This window comes from Enoplosus armatus, chromosome 10 (genome assembly GCF_043641665.1).
Source record: "Enoplosus armatus isolate fEnoArm2 chromosome 10, fEnoArm2.hap1, whole genome shotgun sequence".
Taxonomy (NCBI): Eukaryota; Metazoa; Chordata; class Actinopteri; order Centrarchiformes; family Enoplosidae; genus Enoplosus; species Enoplosus armatus.
In genome coordinates, this window is record NC_092189.1 from 11768661 (window position 1) to 11794598 (window position 25938).

General features: G+C 42.3%; 6 protein-coding genes and 1 pseudogene across 6 annotated transcripts in view; all 7 read left to right on the forward strand.

Moving 5' to 3' along the window:
- Positions 1–22: 22 nt before the first annotated feature.
- On the forward strand, positions 23–2422 carry LOC139291748 (protocadherin alpha-4-like). The gene has a single exon (XM_070913853.1). It carries the CDS (start codon positions 23–25, stop codon positions 2420–2422), a length of 2400 nt encoding a protein of 799 aa, XP_070769954.1.
- Positions 2423–3451: 1029 nt separating this feature from the next.
- Positions 3452–6212, forward strand: LOC139291749 (protocadherin alpha-2-like). Its single transcript, XM_070913854.1, has 2 exons — positions 3452–5827; positions 6156–6212. Exons 1-2 carry the CDS (start codon positions 3452–3454, stop codon positions 6210–6212), a joined length of 2433 nt encoding a protein of 810 aa, XP_070769955.1.
- A 620-nt stretch (positions 6213–6832) lies between these two features.
- LOC139291750 (protocadherin alpha-5 pseudogene) lies at positions 6833–9552 on the forward strand (annotated as a pseudogene).
- Positions 9553–10191: 639 nt separating this feature from the next.
- LOC139291752 (protocadherin alpha-5-like) lies at positions 10192–12576 on the forward strand. Its single transcript, XM_070913855.1, has one exon. The coding sequence runs from the start codon at positions 10192–10194 to the stop codon at positions 12574–12576; it is 2385 nt and encodes a 794-aa protein (XP_070769956.1).
- Positions 12577–13638: 1062 nt separating this feature from the next.
- LOC139291753 (protocadherin alpha-2-like) lies at positions 13639–16032 on the forward strand. Its single transcript, XM_070913856.1, has one exon. The coding sequence runs from the start codon at positions 13639–13641 to the stop codon at positions 16030–16032; it is 2394 nt and encodes a 797-aa protein (XP_070769957.1).
- A 795-nt stretch (positions 16033–16827) lies between these two features.
- Positions 16828–19284, forward strand: LOC139291754 (protocadherin alpha-3-like). Its single transcript, XM_070913857.1, has one exon. The coding sequence runs from the start codon at positions 16828–16830 to the stop codon at positions 19282–19284; it is 2457 nt and encodes an 818-aa protein (XP_070769958.1).
- A 595-nt stretch (positions 19285–19879) lies between these two features.
- The window catches only part of LOC139291756 (protocadherin alpha-C2-like), a 33489-nt gene continuing 27430 nt past the window's right edge, over positions 19880–25938 (forward strand). Inside the window, exon 1 of the mRNA XM_070913858.1 lies at positions 19880–22264. Within this exon, the coding sequence (XP_070769959.1) occupies positions 19880–22264 (2385 nt within the window). The remainder of the gene's footprint in view (positions 22265–25938) is intronic.

Sequence of the window (25938 nt, forward strand, 5' to 3'; positions counted from 1 at the left end):
GTGATTGAATTATCTTGGAATTATGCCTGTACTTATGAGGACGTCTATTGTTTCATATCTGACCCTCGTGCTACTGGAGTGCTGCTGGGAAGCGGTGTCTGGGCAGCTCTCCTATTCAGTGTTAGAGGAAGTGAATCCGGGGACTTCTGTAGGAAATATCGCTAAGGACCTAAACCTCAGCCTTCAGGATTTGGAATCTCGTATGTTTCAGATAGTTACTGGATCAAAAGGAAAATATTTCGAGGTAAATGTGAAGACTGGTGCTCTCTACGTTAACGAGAGAATAGACAGAGAGGAGCTCTGTGCAAAGGAACCGAAATGCACAGTCAGTGTAGAAGCCGTGATAAACAGTCCTTTAAAGCTGTACCGCTTAGAAATAAATATACTAGATGTAAATGACAACGACCCATTATTCACTGAAAAATCTCAAACTATGGACATAGCAGAGAATACTCTACCTGGAATGAAATTCGCTTTGTCAGAGGCTATCGATGCAGATGTAGGTAAGAATACGGTTAATGCCTTTAAATTAACACCAAATGAATATTTTTCTCTCGCTACAATTAAAGGAGGAGAAAGCGTGTCTGCCGAATTAGTTTTACAGAAAACGCTGGATCGAGAGAAACAGCCTGTGATACATCTCACTGTGACTGCTATAGATGGAGGGAATCCACCGAGATCTGGCACGTCACAGGTCATTATTCACGTTTTAGATATAAATGATAACCCTCCGGTGTTTAGCAGCCCCATGTACAAAACTCGCATATTTGAAAACACGCCAATCGGTACAACTGTGATTAACCTAAATGCAACCGACGCAGATGATGGGACAAACGGTGAGATAGTGTATTCCTTAAGAAATAAAGGGCAGGATCGTATATTAGAGATTTTTCATATTGATCCCATAACGGGTGTGATCACGGTCAAAGCCAATGTCGATTATGAGGAAAATAAAGCCTTTGAGATCCGTGCAGAAGCAAACGATAAAGCTCAGCCACCGATGTCTGCTCACTGTAAAGTGCTGGTAGAAGTAGTTGATGAGAATGACAACGCTCCCGAGATCAGTGTGACGTCACTGTTCAATACCGTAAAGGAGGACGCAGATGTAGGTACTGCTATTGCACTTGTGTCATTTGTCGATAAAGATGGTGGCAAAAACGGCGAAGTGAAATGTAAAATCTTGAATCAGGTTCCCTTTAAACTGGAGACAAATTACAAAAACTATTATTCTCTGGTTGTTGACGGAGCTCTTGACAGAGAAATTACCTCCACCTACAACGTCACCATATCAGCCACTGATGAGGGGACTCCTCCCCTCTCCAAAACTCGTGTTATTACCGTTCAGGTTTCTGATGTAAATGACAACTCACCTCGTTTCTCAGAATCTGTGGTTAATGTTTACGTGAAAGAAAACAGTAAAGTTGGGGTAATTATCAAAACAGTATTTGCATTTGATGCGGACATTGACCAGAATGGCCAGGTGAGATATTCATTTTTAGATGGTAATAGTAACTCAGTGGCAGTGTCTACAATGGTAAACGTCAACTCAGAGACTGGAGATATAGTCAGCCTGCAGTCTTTTAACTACGAGGAGTTAAAAACGTTCCAGTTTAAAGTTCAGGCCACAGACTCTGGTGTTCCTCCGCTCAGCAGCAACGTGACTGTCAACGTTTGTATCCTGGATGAAAACGACAATAATCCAACTATTCTCGCGCCCTATTCTGAGCACGGCTCCGTGAACAGTGAGAGCATCCCCTATTCTGCTGAAGCGGGATACTTTGTGGCAAAGATCAGGGCTGTAGACGCAGACTCTGGATACAACGCGCTGCTTTCTTATCACCTGTCTGAGCCCAAAGGAAACAACCTCTTCCGGATCGGAACCAGCACCGGAGAAATCAGGACTAAGAGGAGAATGAGTGACAACGACCTGAAAACTCACCCCTTGGTGGTGTTGGTCTCTGATAACGGAGAACCCTCCCTGTCAGCTACTGTGTCTATTGATGTGGTGGTGGTTGAAAGCGCAGCTGACATCCAGACTCAGTTCAGACACGTGCCCATAAAGGAGGAGAGCTTCTCTGATTTAAACCTGTATCTGCTGATCGCCATTGTGTCGGTGTCAGTGATCTTCCTGCTGAGCCTCATCAGTTTAATAGCTGTCAAATGCCACAGGACAGACGGCAGTTTCAGCAGGTACAGCGCCCCGATGATCACCACCCACCCTGACGGGAGCTGGTCTTACTCTAAGTCTACTCAGCAGTATGACGTGTGTTTCAGCTCAGACACGCTGAAGAGTGACGTAGTGGTTTTCCCCGCACCGTTTCCGCCTGTAGATGCGGAGCTGATCAGTATTAATGGAGGAGACACTTTTACCCGGACTCAGACTTTACCTAATAAAGACAAGGTAAGAGGCATAACGAATTAACACTATGAATGAGTGCATATTTTGTCTTTCATATACAGCTTTAGCGGCTTTAAGCTAAGCCAAAAACGTGAAAAGCACACTGCAATTATACCTTGGTGTTTTTGTAATAGTCGACTAAAATAATAATTGAAGGTGGAACAGGTGTGGTTCCCTTCATCATTGATAGAAGCGACTTATTCTTAGCTCTATTAATATTGCATATATCCACAGTATTTATACTCGCTGACACTGCTTGATGGGAAAGGCGCTCTCCATGGTGCTGATATCTCTCTGGGTTCCTCAGTCTTCGGGACATGCTTGACTTCATATACTTATGGTGAGCTCGTATTATGCGTAGCTTGTTGGTGGGTCGGCACATGTTGAAAAAGAATTAGCATTGTAGGTGTCTCTAACAAAAAAGTACAATAAGCTTGTAAAACAGGGAGGAATGAAATGAAGGGTTCTGTCCTAAATGATCATCTGGTTTGTAACATATGTCTTTGGTGGTGGAAGCATATTACTAAATGTGTTCAGCAGCAAAAGCTAAGAACAGTCATATACTATCATTGACGTATTCATTAATTTACTTTTTTTTTTACTTTACAATCATCAAGATATTGTTGTCCTTCTTGCCAGTTTCAGCAGTCTCCAATTAGTTGGCTTCTTATTACTGTTTTGTTTTTGCAACAAACAGACAAACATAATGCTTCGCGGAATCCGATCAATCATATATCTGTGGTGTATAGTTGAAGAAAAGACCATAACTCGTGGCGTGTGGTTAGTACAGAATCCACTGCAGTCTGTCAAAGGAACGCAGGATGTCGCTCGAGACCACACATTAAATCGTATTCATTAATGACATATAACTCCTCCTCCTCGGTGGGTGAAATAAGAAACAGCCTGTACGTTTCGTAGGGGCTGGGTTAGTCAGCCACTTCGTCTGGAAAGATAGTCCCTAAATGAAGAGAGCGTCGCTGTCTTTTGGATATTTTCCCGTTTTTGCGGATGAATGCCGTTTGTCTGCCTGAATTCCCGGTCTAAACAAAGAGGATGGGTCGTCAACAGTATGGAGAGGCCGAGTGGATGTTGTGCGCCATTCTTCTTTGTTTATCTGACTGGTCTGCAGCTCAGATTCCCTACTCCGTTTCCGAGGAGGTGGACAAAGGCACAGTGGTGGGAAATCTCGCGAAGGATTTAAATATTCCTACACAACAACTGGAGGAACGCGGATTTCGGATTGTATCAGGATACAGTAAGAAATATTTGGATGCGAATTTAAGAACAGGCGCTTTGTTTGTCAACGAAAGGATAGACCGTGAAGAGCTTTGTCCTAATTTACCTAAGTGTTCCTTAAATATTGAGGGACTATTGAGCCATCCTATGAATATCTATCGCATTGAGATCAGCATTATTGACATCAATGATAATGCCCCATCATTCCTCGAGCAAACTCACGTGTTTAACATCTCCGAGTCTTCTTCAACGGGAGAGAGGTATCCGCTCCCTATAGCTCGAGATGCAGACACTGGCAGTAATTCAGTGAAAACCTACAAGTTAAGTCCGAACGAGCATTTCTCCATAGATGTGAGTAGCGGAGGAGACATTGTGTCCGCTGAGCTGGTGCTGCAGAAAGCTTTGGACCGAGAAAAACAAGCTATTGTTAAACTAACGTTAACGGCTGTAGACGGAGGAAAACCTGCAAGATCTGGCACGATGCAGATTCTTGTGAATGTGATCGATGTTAATGATAACACGCCTTCCTTTAGCAAGTCGCTTTATAAAGTAAGAGTCAGCGAAAATGTACCCATAAGTACAACAATATTGAAACTAAATGCAACCGATTTAGACGAAGGTCCACATTCGGACATCAGATATTCTTTAATGAGAAGAGGAAATGTAGACTCTCCTGAAAAATTCATTGTTATTCCTGAAAGCGGTGAAATCGTTGTAAAAGCTAATTTGGACTACGAGGAAAGCAATGCATATGAATTAAGAGTACAAGCAACGGACCAAGGCGCTTCTCCTCGCAGTGGTTATTCTAAAGTGCTGGTAGAGGTTGTCGATGTCAATGATAACGCACCAGAAATCTCCATAACTTCACTGATGAGTCCAGTAAAGGAAAGTGCTGAAATTGGAACAGTCGTTGCATTGGTGACCGTCACTGATAAAGATGGAGGGAAAAATGGACTGACCACTTGTAAAATTAAAGATTCAGTCCCTTTTACATTAACGTCAAATTACAGGAACTATTACTCTTTGACAGTTGACGGTCTCCTTGACAGAGAGATTGTGTCACAGTACAAAGTAACCATTACTGCTACCGATGAAGGCAAGCCGCCTCTTTCTAGCAGTGCTGTAATCACTGTGCAGATTTCTGATATTAATGACAACGCGCCCCGCTTCCCAGAAGCAAACATAAATATTTACGTGAAAGAGAATAGTAAAGTGGGAGATATTATCACAAGGACAACTGCAGAGGATGCAGATGCGAATGAAAACGCTAAATTAACTTATTCATTAATGGATAATTATCCAAAAGGTTTTCCAATTTCAACAGTTGTAAATATCAACTCAGAGACTGGAGATATAGTCAGCCTGCAGTCTTTTAACTACGAGGAGTTAAAAAAGTTCCAGTTTAAAGTTCAGGCCACAGACTCTGGTGTTCCTCCGCTCAGCAGCAACGTGACTGTCAACGTTTGTATCCTGGATGAAAATGACAATAATCCAACTATTCTCGCGCCCTATTCTGAGCACGGCTCCGTGAACAGTGAGAGCATCCCCTATTCTGCTGAAGCGGGATACTTTGTGGCAAAGATCAGGGCTGTAGACGCAGACTCTGGATACAACGCGCTGCTTTCTTATCACCTGTCTGAGCCCAAAGGAAACAACCTCTTCCGGATCGGAACCAGCACCGGAGAAATCAGGACTAAGAGGAGAATGAGTGACAATGACCTGAAAACTCACCCCTTGGTGGTGCTGGTCTCTGATAACGGAGAACCCTCCCTGTCAGCTACTGTGTCTATTGATGTGGTGGTGGTTGAAAGCGCAGCTGACATCCAGACTCAGTTCAGACACGTGCCCATAAAGGAGGAGAGCTTCTCTGATTTAAACCTGTATCTGCTGATCGCCATTGTGTCGGTGTCAGTGATCTTCCTGCTGAGCCTCATCAGTTTAATAGCTGTCAGATGCCACAGGACAGACGGCAGTTTCAGCAGGTACAGCGCCCCGATGATCACCACCCACCCTGACGGGAGCTGGTCTTACTCTAAGTCTACTCAGCAGTATGACGTGTGTTTCAGCTCAGACACGCTGAAGAGTGACGTAGTGGTTTTCCCCGCACCGTTTCCGCCTGTAGATGCGGAGCTGATCAGTATTAACGGAGGAGACACTTTTACCCGGACTCAGACTTTACCTAATACAGACAAGGTATGTGTTCTTCAGTTTTCAATTAAGTGCTTTCAGTTTACAATTGCCACGATTTTCATCTTTTGTTATTAGACTTTAGTGTAATTGTGAAAACACGAGTCAACAGGACCTGAAAACAAAGTAATAAAAGTAGTAGTAATCGCTCCCCAATTGTCATAGCAACGATTTCCGCTGTTCACGTGAGCACATAAAGTTTTTTCAAAATTAACCAATTAAAATTCAATCAGTTACGGAATTGAGCCACCAATTCCATAACACCTCAAAGACAGACCACCCATATCCACAATTGTGTGTTTTAAAGTCCTGAGATCTGCGTATGTGAAAGCAGGATCACAGTGTTGGCTCTGAACAGCACATCAGTACACTGGATCCATGCGGTTTATAGCCTGAACGTGCAGCGCTCTCCTTGGTGTTGAAATGAGTCAATGGAAGGTGTGGGTTCTGTAAGCTCTCTGGATCCTTCTATTGTTAAACCATCTACATGTTTTAGGAAAAACCGATTAGTTGGTTGGTGGTAATAATATAAAAATGTATATTCTATATCTACTGTGTAAATCCATCCTTCTGTAAATTATGCATTTTCTGTAGTACCCTCTTTCTTTGAATATATATATATATCTTTTCTGTGCATTTGTATTGGGGAATTTGAGCTCGTCCATGATTTCATTCTATAATATACTAACAAATAGTTCCAGTTCTTATTCCAACGATGCAAAAAAAATCGTTCATAATATTGCAAATCATCAAGTGTTACTCACATTTATACTGACTCATCTGTCATTTACCACATGATGTCGCTAGAGACCACAGATACAATTGGTACAATATGTGAAAAACTCCTCCCTGCACATGAAATCTAAAACCGTCATTGGCTATCAGTTTAGTGAGACACGGGATTGTTCTGTAGCGAGGAGGGCTGCTGCTGCTGGATAGTCGTGTTTATGACGGATATATACATAAACTGGAGATACATGATAAGCGGGATTCAGTGTTTATTGTACGACGATGGGAAACGTGGAATATGCCTGGATTCATATTGTTGCACTGCTGTGTCTTTGTGACTCGTCTGCTTCGCAATTGTCTTACTCCATTTCCGAGGAGGTGAACAAAGGCACCGTGGTGGGGAATATTGCAAAGGATTTAAACCTCAGTGTACAGGAACTACAAACCAGGGATCTACGAATTGTTTCGAGTTACAGTAAGAAATACTTTGACGTGAATTTGCGGACCGGGAATCTCTTCGTTGACGAGAGAATAGACAGAGAGGAGATTTGTCCGAACACGGCACAATGCTCCCTGAGAATACAGGCTGTTTTAAGCAGTCCAATGAATGCACACCGCATTGAGGTCAGTGTTTTAGACATAAATGATAACTCGCCAGAATTCATTGAACAGTCTCATTCGTTAAATATCTCGGAATCACTATCACCGGGAGAGCGATATCTTCTCCCAATAGCAGTAGACGCAGATATAGGCAGTAACTCAGTAAAGACCTACAAGCTGAGCCAAAATGAACACTTCTCTCTTGATGTGCAGAGCGGTGGAGAACACGGTGTGTCTGCTGAGTTAGTACTGCAGAAAGCTTTAGACCGAGAGAAACAGCCGGTAATTAAACTTGTTCTGACCGCTGTGGATGGAGGAAAACCAGCTAGATCAGGTACATTGCAGATAAATGTCAATGTAATAGATGCAAATGATAATATACCGGTTTTCAGCAAGTCACTTTATAAAGTGCGTGTACGTGAAAATACTGCACAAGGATCAGTGGTAATTAAGTTAAATGCAACAGATTTGGACGAGGGAATGAACAGCAAACTCGTGTATTCGTTTATCAAACGAGGAAATATTGACCCGTCAAATATGTTTGATCTGAATTCAGAAACAGGAGAAATCACTGTGAAGGATACATTAGATTATGAAGAGACGCCTGCTTATGAAGTCAGAGTCCAAGCGATGGATCAAGGCACTTCTCCTCGTAGCACACATGCTAAACTACTGATAGAGATAATTGATGTGAATGACAATGCCCCCGAAATATCTGTGACGTCACTGATGACCCCAGTAAAAGAAGACGCAGAACTGGGGACAATCGTTGCCTTGGTTACAGTTAGTGATAAAGATGGAGGAAACAATGGTGTAACTAACTGTGAGGTAGTTGGGTCTGTTCCTTTTAAACTGAAGTCCAACTACAAAAATGACTATTCATTAGTAGTAGATGGACCACTGGACAGAGAAAACACTTCTCTTTACAATGTCACCATTACAGCCACAGATGAAGGAAGTCCACCTCTATCCAGTAGCAGGGTCATTAGTGTTCACGTTTCTGACGTCAATGATAATGCACCTCGATTTATTGAGCCTGTGATTAATGTTTATGTGAAAGAAAATAGTCCAATAGGCTCCGTTATTCATACAATACATGCCTTTGATCCTGATCTGGACAATAATGCAAAACTGACTTACAAATTGTTAGATAGTTATCCAAGAAATATTCCAACTTCCTCAGTTGTAAACATCAACTCAGAGACAGGAGATATAGTCAGCCTGCAGTCTTTTAACTACGAGGAGTTAAAAACGTTCCAGTTTAAAGTTCAGGCCACAGACTCTGGTGTTCCTCCGCTCAGCAGCAACGTGACTGTCAACGTTTGTATCCTGGATGAAAATGACAATAATCCAACTGTTCTCGCGCCCTATTCTGAGCACGGCTCCGTGAACAGTGAGAGCATCCCCTATTCTGCTGAAGCGGGATACTTTGTGGCAAAGATCAGGGCTGTAGACGCAGACTCTGGATACAACGCGCTGCTTTCTTATCACCTGTCTGAGCCCAAAGGAAACAACCTCTTCCGGATCGGAACCAGCACCGGAGAAATCAGAACTAAGAGGAGAATGAGTGACAACGACCTGAAAACTCACCCCTTGGTGGTGCTGGTCTCTGATAACGGAGAACCCTCCCTGTCAGCTACTGTGTCTATTGATGTGGTGGTGGTTGAAAGCGCAGCTGACATCCAGACTCAGTTCAGACACGTGCCCATAAAGGAGGAGAGCTTCTCTGATTTAAACCTGTATCTGCTGATCGCCATTGTGTCGGTGTCAGTGATCTTCCTGCTGAGCCTCATCAGTTTAATAGCTGTCAAATGCCACAGGACAGACGGCAGTTTCAGCAGGTACAGCGCCCCGATGATCACCACCCACCCTGACGGGAGCTGGTCTTACTCTAAGTCTACTCAGCAGTATGACGTGTGTTTCAGCTCAGACACGCTGAAGAGTGACGTAGTGGTTTTCCCCGCACCGTTTCCGTCTGTAGATGCGGAGCTGATCAGTATTAACGGAGGAGACACTTTTACCCGGACTCAGACTTTACCTAATACAGACAAGGTATGTGTTCTTCAGTTTTCAATTGAGTGCTTTCAGTTTACAATTGCCACGATTTACATCTTTTGTTATTAGACTTTAGTGTAATTTTGAAAACACGAGTCAACAGGACCTGAAAACAAAGTAATGAAAGTAGTAGTAATAGCTCCCCAATTGTGAGCACATAACGTTTTTTCAAATTTAACCAATAAAAATTAAATCAGTTACGCAATTGAGCCACCAATGCTATAACACCTCAAAGACAGATCACCCATATCCACAATTGTATGTTCTGAGATCTGCGTATGTGAAAGCAGGATCACAGTGTTGGCTCTGAACAGCACATCAGTACACTGGATCCATGCGGTTTATAACCTGAACGTGCAGCGCTCTCCTTGGTGCTGAAATGAGTCTATGCAACATTTGGTTTCTATAAGCTCTCTGGATCCTTCTATTGTTAAACCATCTACATGTTTTAGGAAAAACCGATTAGTTGGTTGGTGGTAATAATATAAAAATGTATATTCTATATCTACTGTGTAAATCCTCCGACTTCTGTAAATTTTCTGTAGTATCCTCTTTCTTTGAATATATATCTTTTCTGTGCATTTGTATTGGGAAATTTGAGCTCGTCCATGATTTCATTCTATAAAATACTACCAAATAACCCTCAATTTTGTTTCCATATACTGAAGCCAGTTTATATGTCAACGATCAAAAAAAAACGTTCATAATATTGCAAATCATTGGGCTAAGTGTTACTCACATTTATACTGACTCATCTGTCATTTACCACATGATGTCGCTAGAGACCACAGATACAATTGGTACAATATGTGAAAAACTCCTCCCTGCACATGAAATCTAAAACCGTCATTGGCTATCAGTTTAGTGAGACACGGGATTGTTCTGTAGCGAGGAGGGCTGCTGCTGCTGGATAGTCGTGTTTATGACGGATATATACATAAACTGGAGATACATGATAAGCGGGATTCAGTGTTTATTGTACGACGATGGGAAACGTGGAATATGCCTGGATTCATATTGTTGCACTGCTGTGTCTTTGTGACTCGTCTGCTTCGCAATTGTCTTACTCCATTTCCGAGGAGGTGAACAAAGGCACCGTGGTGGGGAATATTGCAAAGGATTTAAACCTCAGTGTACAGGAACTACAAACCAGGGATCTACGAATTGTTTCGAGTTACAGTAAGAAATACTTTGACGTGAATTTGCGGACCGGGAATCTCTTCGTTGACGAGAGAATAGACAGAGAGGAGATTTGTCCGAACACCGCACAATGCTCCCTGAGAATACAGGCTGTTTTAAGCAGTCCAATGAATGTACACCGCATTGAGGTCAGTGTTTTAGACATAAATGATAACTCGCCAGCGTTTATTGAACAGTCGCATTCGTTAAACATATCTGAATCAATGTCACCGGGAGAGCGATATCTTCTCCCAATAGCAGTAGACGCAGATATAGGCAGTAACTCAGTAAAGACCTACAAGCTGAGCCAAAATGAACACTTCTCTCTTGATGTGCAGAGCGGTGGAGAACACGGTGTGTCTGCTGAGTTAGTACTGCAGAAAGCTTTAGACCGAGAGAAACAGCCGGTAATTAAACTTATTCTGACCGCTGTGGATGGAGGAAAACCAGCTAGATCAGGTACATTGCAGATAAATGTCAATGTAATAGATGCAAATGATAATACACCAGTTTTTAGCAAATCACTTTATAAAGTGCGTGTGCGTGAAAATACTGCAAAAGGAACAGTGGTAATAAAATTAAATGCAACAGATTCAGACGAGGGAATGAACAGCAAGATTCTGTATTCGTTTATCAAACGCGGAAATATTGACCCATCCAATATGTTTGATCTGAATTCAGAAACAGGAGAAATCACTGTGAAGGGTACATTAGATTATGAAGAGACGCCTGCTTATGAAGTCAGAGTCCAAGCGATGGATCAAGGCACTTCTCCTCGTAGCACACATGCTAAACTACTGATAGAGATAATTGATGTGAATGACAATGCCCCCGAAATATCTGTGACGTCACTGATGACCCCAGTAAAAGAAGAGGCAGAACTGGGGACAATCGTTGCCTTGGTTACAGTTAGTGATAAAGATGGAGGAAACAATGGTGTAACTAACTGTGAGGTAGTTGGGTCTGTTCCTTTTAAACTGAAGTCCAACTACAAAAATGACTATTCATTAGTAGTAGATGGACCACTGGACAGAGAAAACACTTCTCTTTACAATGTCACCATTACAGCCACAGATGAAGGAAGTCCACCTCTATCCAGTAGCAGGGTCATTAGTGTTCACGTTTCTGACGTCAATGATAATGCACCTCGATTTATGGAGCCTGTGATTAATGTTTATGTGAAAGAAAATAGTCCAATAGGCTCCGTTATTCATACAATACATGCCTTTGATCCTGATCTGGACAATAATGCAAAACTGACTTACAAATTGTTAGATAGTTATCCAAGAAATATTCCAACTTCCTCAGTTGTAAACATCAACTCAGAGACAGGAGATATAGTCAGCCTGCAGTCTTTTAACTACGAGGAGTTAAAAACGTTCCAGTTTAAAGTTCAGGCCACAGACTCTGGTGTTCCTCCGCTCAGCAGCAACGTGACTGTCAACGTTTGTATCCTGGATGAAAATGACAATAATCCAACTGTTCTCGCGCCCTATTCTGAGCACGGCTCCGTGAACAGTGAGAGCATCCCCTATTCTGCTGAAGCGGGATACTTTGTGGCAAAGATCAGGGCTGTAGACGCAGACTCTGGATACAACGCGCTGCTTTCTTATCACCTGTCTGAGCCCAAAGGAAACAACCTCTTCCGGATCGGAAGCAGCACCGGAGAAATCAGGACTAAGAGGAGAATGAGTGACAACGACCTGAAAACTCACCCCTTGGTGGTGTTGGTCTCTGATAACGGAGAACCCTCCCTGTCAGCTACTGTGTCTATTGATGTGGTGGTGGTTGAAAGCGCAGCTGACATCCAGACTCAGTTCAGACACGTGCCCATAAAGGAGGAGAGCTTCTCTGATTTAAACCTGTATCTGCTGATCGCCATTGTGTCGGTGTCAGTGATCTTCCTGCTGAGCCTCATCAGTTTAATAGCTGTCAAATGCCACAGGACAGACGGCAGTTTCAGCAGGTACAGCGCCCCGATGATCACCACCCACCCTGACGGGAGCTGGTCTTACTCTAAGTCTACTCAGCAGTATGACGTGTGTTTCAGCTCAGACACGCTGAAGAGTGACGTAGTGGTTTTCCCCGCACCGTTTCCGCCTGTAGATGCGGAGCTGATCAGTATTAATGGAGGAGACACTTTTACCAGAACTCAAACTCTACCCAACAAAGACAAGGTAGGCCATTTGTGATGAATGCTTACAAAACTTAACCATGCTATCATAAAACTATAATTCCATTTCCTGACTGCTTATGAGTCTAAGATATGTTGAAGGTCAGTTACTCAACCACAAATCATAACATAACTTCCACCCCTTTCAAAACTTGTGCCGCATGTTCTCTACCTTGAGTGGTCCGTGCCGAAATACCAAGCTTCAATCATTTTTAAGTAAACAGCTCATATATTACAGTGGGACGATTGACTAGTTTATCATGAACTCGGTACAGCTCTCCGTGGTGCTGAACTACGTTTTTGTGCGATTCAGCTGCAAAATCCGCTGGTTTCATGCTTGCTGAAAGCATTTCATTAGTGATTTAAATGATCTAAGGTGTTCTTTCCCTGAACTTAAACAGCGGTCGCTGTGGTGCTGAGGTTGCAGCCTCGGGTGCATTTACTTGGTATCATTCTGCTGTGATCTTACATTTGCAATGTCTCCTGAAATTGAATGGAGTGAAAAGGTGCTGTCCGTGGTGCTCGACTTTGTTGACACTACATGGTTTCTATATCAACCTCCGGTGAAACATACTCAATATATGATTTATTCAAAATTTGGGACTTTTAGAAAATTGCAATTCCGGTCTGGAATTAAAATCTCAGTCATTTTATTCCTGGAAATATTGTATCATTTGAAGTTTATACAATAGCTCGATTAGCCACGGGTATTTTTAGCGTTTCCATTGAATCAGGGTAGTCTCTCACTGAATATTAAAATACAAGTTTACATTGTAAACCTGATCATTTGTGTAATTCGTAGTATTTTGAATTATATGACTGTGTGATACACTGGATTGTATTTGGATACATATCATTCACCACATGGTGTCGCACGAGACCATAAACATGAATGTGTGTGTATATCCAAAACTCCTCCCAGCATGGGAAAAAATGAAATCGTCATAGGCCATCAGTACAACCGCGGAAGGTGCTGTGGCGAGAAGAGCAGGAGCGTCCACACAACCATATTTCTGTGGACGGAAATATCTGTACTGAGGATTAATGATCGTTTGGGTTCAGTTCTTTTGTGGCATCAACAATGTATATTCGACGACAAAAGGAATACGTCTGGATTCACATCGTTGTGTTTCTTTGTCTTTGTGACGGGTCTGCCTCGCAGTTATCCTACTCCATTTCCGAGGAGGTGAACAAAGGCACCGTGGTGGGGAATATTGCAAAGGATTTAAACCTCAATCTACAGGAACTAGAAACCAGGGATCTACGTATTGTTTCGAGTTACAGTAAGAAATACTTTGGCGTAAATTTCCGGACCGGGAACCTCTTCGTTGACGAGAGAATAGACAGAGAGGAGCTTTGTCCGAATGTGGTAAAATGCTCGTTAAAAATACAAGCTGTTTTAAACAATCCAATGACTGCACACCGCATAGAGGTTAACCTTTTGGATATAAACGATAATTCGCCTGCTTTTATTGAAAAAACGTATTCTTTGAATATTTCCGAATCCTCTTTAACGGGAGAACGATATTTTCTCCCAATACCAGAAGACGCAGATATAGGCAGTAACTCAGTGAAGACCTACAAGCTGAGCCAAAATGAACACTTCTCTCTTGATGTGCAGAGCGGTGGAGAACACGGTGTGTCTGCTGAGTTAGTACTGCAGAAAGCTTTAGACCGAGAGAAACAGCCGGTAATTAAACTTGTTCTGACCGCTGTGGATGGAGGAAAACCGGCTAGATCAGGGTCATTAGGGATAAATGTTAATGTATTAGATGTCAATGATAACATACCCACTTTCAGCAAATCACTTTATAAAGTGCGTGTGCATGAAAATACTGCACAAGGAACAGTGGTAATAAAGTTAAATGCGACAGATTCAGACGAGGGAATGAACAGCAAGATTCTGTATTCGTTTATAAAAAGAGGAAATAATGATCCATCAAATATGTTTGATCTGAATTCAGAAACAGGAGAAATCACTGTGAAGGGTACATTAGATTATGAAGAGACGCCTGCTTATGAAGTCAGAGTCCAAGCGATGGATCAAGGCACTTCTCCTCGTAGCACACATGCTAAACTACTGATAGAGATAATTGATGTGAATGACAATGCCCCAATAATATCTGTGACGTCACTGATGACCCCAGTAAAAGAAGACGCAGAACTGGGGACAATCGTTGCCTTGGTTACAGTTAGTGATAAAGATGGAGGAAACAATGGTGTAACTAACTGTGAGGTAGTTGGGTCTGTTCCTTTTAAACTGAAGTCCAACTACAAAAATGACTATTCATTAGTAGTAGATGGACCACTGGACAGAGAAAACACTTCTCTTTACAATGTCACCATTACAGCCACAGATGAAGGAAGTCCACCTCTGTCCAGTAACAGGGTCATTAGTGTTCACGTTTCTGACGTCAATGATAATGCACCTCGATTTATTGAGCCTGTGATTAATGTTTATGTGAAAGAAAATAGTCCAATAGGCTCCGTTATTCATACAATACATGCCTTTGATCCTGATCTGGACAATAATGCAAAACTGACTTACAAATTGTTAGATAGTTATCCAAGAAATATTCCAACTTCCTCAGTTGTAAACATCAACTCAGAGACAGGAGATATAGTCAGCCTGCAGTCTTTTAACTACGAGGAGTTAAAAACGTTCCAGTTTAAAGTTCAGGCCACAGACTCTGGTGTTCCTCCGCTCAGCAGCAACGTGACTGTCAACGTTTGTATCCTGGATGAAAACGACAATAATCCAACTATTCTCGCGCCCTATTCTGAGCACGGCTCCGTGAACAGTGAGAGCATCCCCTATTCTGCTGAAGCGGGATACTTTGTGGCAAAGATCAGGGCTGTAGACGCAGACTCTGGATACAACGCGCTGCTTTCTTATCACCTGTCTGAGCCCAAAGGAAACAACCTCTTCCGGATCGGAACCAGCACCGGAGAAATCAGGACTAAGAGGAGAATGAGTGACAACGACCTGAAAACTCACCCCTTGGTGGTGCTGGTCTCTGATAACGGAGAACCCTCCCTGTCAGCTACTGTGTCTATTGATGTGGTGGTGGTTGAAAGCGCAGCTGACATCCAGACTCAGTTCAGACACGTGCCCATAAAGGAGGAGAGCTTCTCTGATTTAAACCTGTATCTGCTGATCGCCATTGTGTCGGTGTCAGTGATCTTCCTGCTGAGCCTCATCAGTTTAATAGCTGTCAAATGCCACAGGACAGACGGCAGTTTCAGCAGGTACAGCGCCCCGATGATCACCACCCACCCTGACGGGAGCTGGTCTTACTCTAAGTCTACTCAGCAGTATGACGTGTGTTTCAGCTCAGACACGCTGAAGAGTGACGTAGTGGTTTTCCCCGCACCGTTTCCGCCTGTAGATGCGGAGCTGATCAGTATTAATGGAGGAGACACTTTTACTCGGACTCAGACTTTACCTAATAAAGACAAGGTGAGTTGTTTGTAACCCAAGATTCGGGTCCTTACGATGATTGCGTCAGTCCATTTCTGAAACACGTTTTAGGGAATCAGATTATCAGGTATTGGACGTTTTCAACATTTGCTGACTTTTCGTGATAGACATTTTATGTGTGGTTGTCAAAACAACGCGATACAAAGTGGTAGGCTACTTTAGGGGAAATTCATGTAAATCATCAATTACCTGACATCATTTTCCCCCAGAAAAGCCTCTCACTAGTATGATACTGGATATTGGAGAACTCATGAGGGATATGCTTCCAAACAGTTGCTGAATAATAGTATTTTGAGCAAGAAGTCAGTAGTCAAGTTATATCTGTTATACTGCTGAGCAGCGAGTTCGCTGTCCATGGTGCTGAACTCTGGACGGTGCTTTTGCGGGAACGAGCAAAGACTGCCTGTCTCGGTTTTATATCATTAAACCTTAATAGCGGAACGTGTGTCCCCAATATGTTTTGCCCTGGTAACGTAGCACACAACTACTCGGTTTTCATTAAGCAGCAGGAACTGCGACTTGTAGTGAACGAGGTTTTGTATAATTTTCCACTGAAATTGATTTTTAATCTGCTTTAACCTTTTGCACAAAGATAGACTAAACTTTATACATTAGCATCAAAATAACAGTTGGTGTCGCTGGAGACCACAATATTTCTTGTGGTTCCTTTTTTCCCAGACTCCTCCTCTCCGTGCGAAGCAGCAGTAGTCCACCAGTGCTTTGTCAGGAAATACACAAATGGTCACAAAACAGAGAGGGCTTCGTCTGTTATTCACCTAAAGTGCGGATATGTTCGAAAATGATTATTTCTTTTATTCTGTGGCAGCGATGGGAAGCAGAGGACTATCAGTCACGATTTGGATACAAATAATAGCTTTGCTTTGTTTGTGTGATGGGTCTACAGCGCAGCTCTCCTTCTCCGTTTCCGAGGAGGTTGACAAAGGAACGGTAGTGGGAAATCTCGCTAAGGATTTACAAATTAACGTTAACGAACTGGAAAGACGGGATTTACGAGTTGTATCTGGGAATTCGAAGAAATATTTCGACGTGGATTTAAAAACTGGTGCTCTTTATGTTTGTGATAGGATCGATCGCGAAGCGCTCTGTCCAAATACGGCAAAATGTTCCCTGAATATAGAAGCCATTCTGAGCCACCCGATGCATCTGCATCGCGTAGAGGTACAAATTACTGATATCAACGACAATGCACCATCTTTTCGTGAAGAGGAGAAGACTTTCAATATTTCGGAATCTTCATTTACCGGAGAGAGGTATCTACTCCCAGTGGCAAACGACGCAGACACGGGCAGTAACTCGGTAAAAAGCTACAAGCTGAGTCCGAATGAGTATTTCTCACTGGACGTACAAAGCGGCGGACAGCACAGTGAGTCTGCCGAGTTAGTGCTCCAGAAATCTTTAGACAGGGAGAAACAGTCTGTTATCCACCTTACTTTAACTGCTCTGGACGGAGGAAAACCTGCCCGGTCAGGGACATTAAAAATAGTGGTACATGTTATGGATATAAACGACAATGCTCCGGTATTTAGTCAACCTCTGTATAAGGCCCAAGTCACTGAAAACGCTCCATTTCAGACATCCATTCTGACTGTAAGTGCTACAGATCTAGATGAGGGAATAAATGGTGAGATTACATATTCATTTATTGAGAGGGGAAATTTAAATCCTGAAGCTGTGTTCTCCATAAACCCAGACACAGGGGAGATAAGTGTCACAGGAAACGTAGACTATGAAGAGAATACAGCATATGATATTCGCGTACAGGCAAGAGATAAAGGGACGCCTTCTCGAAGTGTGCATGGTAAAGTGTTAGTGGAAGTAATTGATGTTAATGACAATATACCTGAAATCATTATCACCTCTCTTATGAGCCCAGTTAAAGAGGACGCTGAGTTAGGTACAGTGGTTGCTTTGGTGACTGTGACTGACAAAGATGGGGGTAATAATGGTCTCACCAGTGCTAAAATTCTCGGTCTGGTGCCTTTTAAACTCAAGCTAAACTACAAAAATTATTATTCATTAACAGTCGATGGACCTCTTGACAGAGAGAGCATTTCTCAATATAATGTGACCATCATAGCCACTGATCAAGGCACTCCACCTCTCTCCAGCACCAGTGTTATCCCTGTTCACATTTCTGATGTGAATGACAACGCCCCTCTATTCTCAGAGCCTGTGATAAATGTATATGTGAAAGAGAATAGTGCAGTGGGAGCTACTGTCTTTACTATAACTGCTGTTGATCCTGATATAGCAGAAAATGCAAAAGTAACATATTCATCATTAGATGGCATTTCAAAAAGTATTCCAGTAACTTCTGTTGTAAACATCAACTCAGAGACTGGAGATATAGTCAGCCTGCAGTCTTTTAACTACGAGGAGTTAAAAACGTTCCAGTTTAAAGTTCAGGCCACAGACTCTGGTGTTCCTCCGCTCAGCAGCAACGTGACTGTCAACGTTTGTATCCTGGATGAAAATGACAATAATCCAACTATTCTCGCGCCCTATTCTGAGCACGGCTCCGTGAACAGTGAGAGCATCCCCTATTCTGCTGAAGCGGGATACTTTGTGGCAAAGATCAGGGCTGTAGACGCAGACTCTGGATACAACGCGCTGCTTTCTTATCACCTGTCTGAGCCCAAAGGAAACAACCTCTTCCGGATCGGAACCAGCACCGGAGAAATCAGGACTAAGAGGAGAATGAGTGACAACGACCTGAAAACTCACCCCTTGGTGGTGTTGGTCTCTGATAACGGAGAACCCTCCCTGTCAGCTACTGTGTCTATTGATGTGGTGGTGGTTGAAAGCGCAGCTGACATCCAGACTCAGTTCAGACACGTGCCCATAAAGGAGGAGAGCTTCTCTGATTTAAACCTGTATCTGCTGATCGCCATTGTGTCGGTGTCAGTGATCTTCCTGCTGAGCCTCATCAGTTTAATAGCTGTCAAATGCCACAGGACAGACGGCAGTTTCAGCAGGTACAGCGCCCCGATGATCACCACCCACCCTGACGGGAGCTGGTCTTACTCTAAGTCTACTCAGCAGTATGACGTGTGTTTCAGCTCAGACACGCTGAAGAGTGACGTAGTGGTTTTCCCCGCACCGTTTCCGCCTGTAGATGCGGAGCTGATCAGTATTAATGGAGGAGACACTTTTACCAGAACTCAGACTTTACCTAATAAAGACAAGGTAAGGGTAACGACACATAAAATGCAGGGATACCAATGATTTAATGTTTTACTTTTTCACATAATGTCATTTTATTTCTAAAGCAGCTGACCATTGGAAATGGAAATAAGTCTTAGACTTTATTGTGTTGTCCTTGACAGTAGTTGTGTAGTTGTGTGTGATCCAATGTACTTCTTCTCAAAATGTAAATTTCATATTACTCATCTGTGCCATTATCGTAGGGTAATTCTTAATTTGTTCCTTCATGACTTGTTGGTCAATTACTTTAGCCCTGGTTTGCGGCTTGCAACATACTCCTACTAGAATGCCAGGTGATATTGTAATGCAATACAGATTTTGAGTCACTTAATTTCACCAAAACGCTGTACAAAACTAAGATTTAATAACTTCATCATGTTTTCTTCCTCTGACTTCAACATCACCACAAGATGTCGCTATCAGCTCACAGAGTTAAAATACTTCTTTTCTATGCGACGCTCCTCCCTTTTAGTCTAAGAGAGAGGTTTGTAATTCTTTGTTCGTCGTAGCAGCACAGATCTTCCTCACTGTTTTGAGGGGCTCTGGTCTGGATGTATCGTTACTGAGCAATGTTACCGCAGGAGTGAATATTTCGAATTAACTTGTTTAGTGGGTTATGGACATAATGCAACAAGGGAATATTTTCCGGCATTGGATTTATTTTTTGTTCCATGTATCTCACATATGGAGCCTCGCAGCAGCACAGATTGTGTATTCTGTTACGGAGGAATCGAGCCCGGGTACCACTGTGGGGAATTTGGCGAAGGACTTACATCTAGACGTACACGAATTGGGAACTCGAGGTTTTCAGATTTCCGGACCTAATACGAAGTATTTCGAAGTAAATGTTAAGACTGGGATACTTTTAGTAAAAGACAGAATAGACAGAGAAGAGCTCTGCTCTCGGAATGTGAAGTGTTCTCTGGAAGTGGAAGCCATTGTGAACTCTCCGCTGAATCTTTATCGCTTTGAGGTTAAAATTTCGGATATAAACGACAATGCACCCTCTTTTCGGATACCGGGGATTGTTTTGAACGTGTTCGAGTCAGCTTTTCCTGGTGAAAGATTTACGCTACCAAAGGCCTTCGATACAGATGTCGGCAGTTATTCGGTTAAAGGCTACAAGCTGAGTCAAAATGAACATTTCACACTGGATGTGCAGAATGGTGGACAGCCGACTATGTCTGCTGAAATGGTACTTCAGAAAGCCTTAGACCGTGAGAAACAGCCAGTTATCAAACTAACACTGATAGCTGTAGATGGAGGAAAGCCTCCTAAATCAGGCACGTTACAAATCACCGTTAATGTCCAAGATGTAAATGATAATATTCCAATTTTTGACAAGACGCTGTACAAAGCCACAGTGCCAGAGAACACGCCGCTCGGTGCAACCGTAATTTCTGTGCATGCTCGGGATTTAGATGAGGGCCTAAACGGAGAAATACTGTATTCTTTTATCAATCACGACAGTGACAGTGACGTTGACAAATTTGTCATTAATCCCATGACGGGGGAGATCACAGTAAAGGGTGAATTGGATCACGAGAAAAGTAATGCAGTTGAAATCCGTGTCCAAGCGAAAGACAAAGGGTCGAGTCCAAGATCATCTCACTGTAAAGTACTCGTTGAAATCACGGATGTTAATGACAATCCACCAGAAATATCAGTAACATCTTTAGTCAACGTAGTGAGAGAAGATGCACCCTTAGACACAATGGTGGGACTTATAACGGTGAGAGATGATGACGCAGACAAAAATGGCGTTGTTCAAGTTAGAATAGTTAATTCAGTGCCGTTTACAATTAAGAACACATATAAGAATCATTATTCTTTGGTAGTAGACGGAACTCTAGACAGAGAACGAGCTTCTCAATATAATGTAACAATAACAGCGACTGACGAGGGGGTCCCGCCTCTTTCCGGTACGTGCATTATTACAGTCCACGTTTCTGATGTCAATGACAACGCACCTCGTTTTAAAGAGTCTGTAATAAACATTTTCGTGAAAGAAAACAGTCCCGTAGGCGCCGTTATCAATACTGTGACTGCACATGATCCAGATGTAGACGAGAACGCAAAAGTAACGTTTTCAGTAATCAATGATAATCAGAAAAACAGTGTCATAGGGTCAGTAATAAACGTCAACTCAGAGACTGGAGATATAGTCAGCCTGCAGTCTTTTAACTACGAGGAGTTAAAAACGTTCCAGTTTAAAGTTCAGGCCACAGACTCTGGTGTTCCTCCGCTCAGCAGCAACGTGACTGTCAACGTTTGTATCCTGGATGAAAATGACAATAATCCAACTATTCTCGCGCCCTATTCTGAGCACGGCTCCGTGAACAGTGAGAGCATCCCCTATTCTGCTGAAGCGGGATACTTTGTGGCAAAGATCAGGGCTGTAGACGCAGACTCTGGATACAACGCGCTGCTTTCTTATCACCTGTCTGAGCCCAAAGGAAACAACCTCTTCCGGATCGGAACCAGCACCGGAGAAATCAGGACTAAGAGGAGAATGAGTGACAACGACCTGAAAACTCACCCCTTGGTGGTGCTGGTCTCTGATAACGGAGAAGCCTCCCTGTCAGCTACTGTGTCTATTGATGTGGTGGTGGTTGAAAGCGCAGCTGACATCCAGACTCAGTTCAGACACGTGCCCATAAAGGAGGAGAGCTTCTCTGATTTAAACCTGTATCTGCTGATCGCCATTGTGTCGGTGTCAGTGATCTTCCTGCTGAGCCTCATCAGTTTAATAGCTGTCAAATGCCACAGGACAGACGGCAGTTTCAGCAGGTACAGCGCCCCGATGATCACCACCCACCCTGACGGGAGCTGGTCTTACTCTAAGTCTACTCAGCAGTATGACGTGTGTTTCAGCTCAGACACGCTGAAGAGTGACGTAGTGGTTTTCCCCGCACCGTTTCCGTCTGTAGATGCGGAGCTGATCAGTATTAATGGAGGAGACACTTTTACCAGAACTCAAACTTTACCTAATAAAGACAAGGTGAGTTGTTTGTGACCCAATAGTTTTATGGCCCTTACGATGATTGTGTCATTCTATTTCCTAAAAGCGTGTTAGGTCATCAGATTTGTGACATTTTCAACATTTGCCGACTTTTCGTGATATATACTTTATGTGTATAATATAAGTGATACAGAAAAGCCACTAACTAGTATGATGCTGGATGTTGGACAATTAATGTGGGACATTTTCCACATATGCTGAATAATAATATTTTAAGCACAGAAGTAACAGGACAAATTTGATCTCTGGTATACCGCTGACAGGGAGGACGCTGTCCATGGTGCTGAACTCTGGATGGTGTGTTTTTTCCGTACACGAACAAAGACTGCTTCACTTTTATATTTCCTTAATAACAATATGTATCACTTTTTAAATACGTTTTGCCCTCGTAACACACAACAGATCTTTTTAAAAGGTTTTACATAAACTTTCCCGCGGCGCCTGTTAGAGCCTCTTTGTCATAATAGTGTGCTATAATATTGTCCCACAGGGCACAGCACAACACAGGGGTGGGTCGTGCTCCCAAAAATCGATGTCATCATGAAGTTACCTAAGAGTAGTGAAGAATCCAGTGAAAGCCCAACTTGTGAGAAACGTCATGAAAAGCAACAGTCACGCGTGAAAGAGTCTGTATAACAACTTTTCATTGTATAGGTTAAATGAATGACGGCGTGCTATTGAGTGCTTAATATCACCTCACTGCCTAAGAATTAGAACTTGGATATTTACATCATTATGGAAACTGAACATGTTAATGTATTATGTGTTCATACAGTGCTAAAACTGTGTGCTTAAGGCACAACATAATCATAGCTCTCTGTCAGCTCAGTGTCAGCACGGTGCTGTTACAATGAGTTTAAAGCAACGTTTACAAAGGAGACTTGCATACTGCACTGTGGCACTACATGGGGTCTATATCACAAAATGTCGGTTAGTTAACGTTAGACTCACGGGAATTAATTAGAGTATCAATACTTACCGTCAGCAGGCTTGAAAGGTGGTTCTTGAAAAAGCTGAAAAGGCTAGCTCGATCCATCTCGGAGGACAACAGTTGCAGCCGACGTTCAAATGGCGACGCAGTGACTGCGAAAAAGGTGGTTCAAATGTAACTTCTCAAACCACTCATGTATCATGGCCCACTTCTCCAACGTTTGTTCAGAACATCCATAATTTCTCCACAACATAGCTAGCTAAACACACGACTTCCGTGTTGCGATATAGCCTTCATAAAGCACCAAAGCTCAGCCGAAAACGGCTTATTTACCTGAAAATCTAGCTACTAGTAATGCGGGGGTTGCTTGAAACAGACTATATGTACATTTCAACGGTAGAAAACTGATTTTTGTTGCAGTTGAGAAGTTTCTATCCTGAAAAGTTTGGAGCGCTGAATGCCCATGATATGTATGGCCCATTAAGTTACTTAACGGTTGTATGTTGAAAACCCAAACTCACCGGAGAGAAGTTGAACGTCATGGCAACCTGTCAGGCGTAATAAGTCGATATCATGCGGGTGTTAATGTAACAGAAACACAACTTGGTCTCAGCGAGTCCAAAAGATTTCCATAATGTCAACAAACAATTTAAAAATTCAAGATGGCGCAATGGTACTTCTTCGCTCACCAATTGCTGGTCAGCAGTGCGCTCAGTGCTGCCACGGATGGCTCGAAGTTGTATTGCAACTATTCTGATAGTAGCTAACGTTAGCTTTCGACCACAAGTGAGGATATTTTGGACTTCACATGGGTTGTATTGTCTCACATGAAAATCACCGCAGTCCACCTGAGTGAGTCTTTCTTTCACATCGTCTTTCCATTGACACTTTGAGCTTATCTTGTACTTAATATAGTCTTGGTTCATTGAGGTTATCTGTGATTAACATTTGGCTAATTACAAACCCTGCCTCTTTGATGTGAACGAGCTCATGGCTAACGTTAGGTTGAAAAAGCAGAAGTAAACAGAGCTAGTGACCAGCTTTTTGATGATCAGTGGTGACATTTTCTATCTATGCTTTGTGAAAGACTAGAGCCTGAATCTGAAATGTGTTGTGAAGGAGAGCCATCCTTTCTGCTTTTATTATTGACAGTAGCTATATTTCTTGGGTGGGACGCTTTGATTCGCTTTAGTTTAGATGTTTAGCCTACACATGACCCTATTGTCTGGTTGCTCTAGTCACTTGTACAAATATGTCCTAGTTCTGCATTCTCAGGCTTCAGAGCACTGTCTTCCTGACGCATTAACTGTAGCTCTCAATGACAAAAGTAGGCCTACAAACAGCTTCATTTTGAGCTTCATCAGCCTTTCAAAACTAATTTCTCTTAGATATAATCACTTGGAAAAACCTGTTTTAAAAAAGAATCTCTGGTCTATATTGCTTTCTCTGTGTGTGCTATTTAGCTTTTCTTTGTATTTTGTTGCTAAGCACCCTGCACAGCTCCACAGATATTTTCTTAAATTATTCTAGTTTATTGGTTCTCAGCTCAAGTGGAAGTTCGGGGGAGTTATGCTGGGAATTATGAGAGGTGCATTCATAGATCTTTTTCACAGCAGACATTTTGACTTGACATAGTAGGAAAAGCACAGGTGTTACTTATAACAATAATGATTGTTCTGTTCAAGTGTCCCAGTAAGCTGTGACAATGGACCGGCATGCACAATAGCTGGACACTGAAACTGAAGCAGCTAAATGGAATTCAGCTATCAGTGAATGTATTATTCATGTCAAAATGTCTTCACTGAAAGGTCCAATAAGAATGATGAAGGTAGAATTTGTCCCACCCTGTTCGCTACAACAGGAAAGTGCGAGAGATGTCAATCAAATCACAATTTATACATGCCCACATGAGAAGAGGTCTAAATGGGCAAAACACATGTATGGGTGGATCGTTATCAAAACAATAGCACCTTCAGACCACAGCAAATTCCTTGTAATGTATGTTACTTGGCAATAAACAGTTTCTGATTCTGATTCTGATTGGTGTGTAGGACCTTTAACTGAGCTGTTTAGCCCTAAAAAACATTCTCTAATCTGGAATAATCTATTTCTTTCTGTTATTTTCTTGTCTGTCTTTGATATTGCTCTGCTCATATATATTCTACTCATGCAATTGAATATGTTTCTCCTGAGATATTTCCACCAGCTTCTCTAGAGTCACACTACCTGTTATTCACCATTAGAGCTTTTAATTCTCTACTCTTTGTACTCATAATATCTCTGCATTCTACCCAGGGCAATTACTTACAAATTTTTTATCCATTGGTCTGTAATATAGGCTTATGTTTTCAACTTATTACACCATGTCCCCTCTTCTTAATCTTACAACTGTTAGGAACTGCACTTTAAGACCCCAGTGGGTTGTGAAATACAGTTCTACTTTTATAGGGTAGTGTGTGATAGTGTATTTCTAATTATAGATGAACACCCAGAGAACACTTTTTGCCAAGCCATCTTGCCATCATCATTTTTCTTTCAATATAAAAGAATAGTGAGCGTAGGAAATGATGTGTGCTCCTTGGCTGTAGTAAAAATACAACAGCTTAACACGTAAATGTAGATGTTCTTTATTGAAATAACATGTTGACATCCTCCAAATTATATATTCTGCAATTAGATCTGATAGTTCTAATTGTAGCCTCTTCTTTACTTTTGTTTTTCT

What these genes read in the sequence shown, in the direction of transcription:
- LOC139291754 (XM_070913857.1), top strand. Translation starts at nt 16,828, where the DNA reads ATGTTCGAAAATGATTATTTCTTTTATTCTGTGGCAGCGATGGGAAGC.
- LOC139291753 (XM_070913856.1), top strand. Translation starts at nt 13,639, where the DNA reads ATGTATATTCGACGACAAAAGGAATACGTCTGGATTCACATCGTTGTG.
- LOC139291752 (XM_070913855.1), top strand. Translation starts at nt 10,192, where the DNA reads ATGGGAAACGTGGAATATGCCTGGATTCATATTGTTGCACTGCTGTGT.
- LOC139291749 (XM_070913854.1), top strand. Translation starts at nt 3,452, where the DNA reads ATGGGTCGTCAACAGTATGGAGAGGCCGAGTGGATGTTGTGCGCCATT. An exon ending in CTTTACCTAATACAGACAAG is followed by an intron (nt 5,828 to 6,155) that starts GTATGTGTTCTT and finishes ATGTGAAAGCAG; the next exon opens with GATCACAGTGTTGGCTCTGA.
- LOC139291748 (XM_070913853.1), top strand. Translation starts at nt 23, where the DNA reads ATGCCTGTACTTATGAGGACGTCTATTGTTTCATATCTGACCCTCGTG.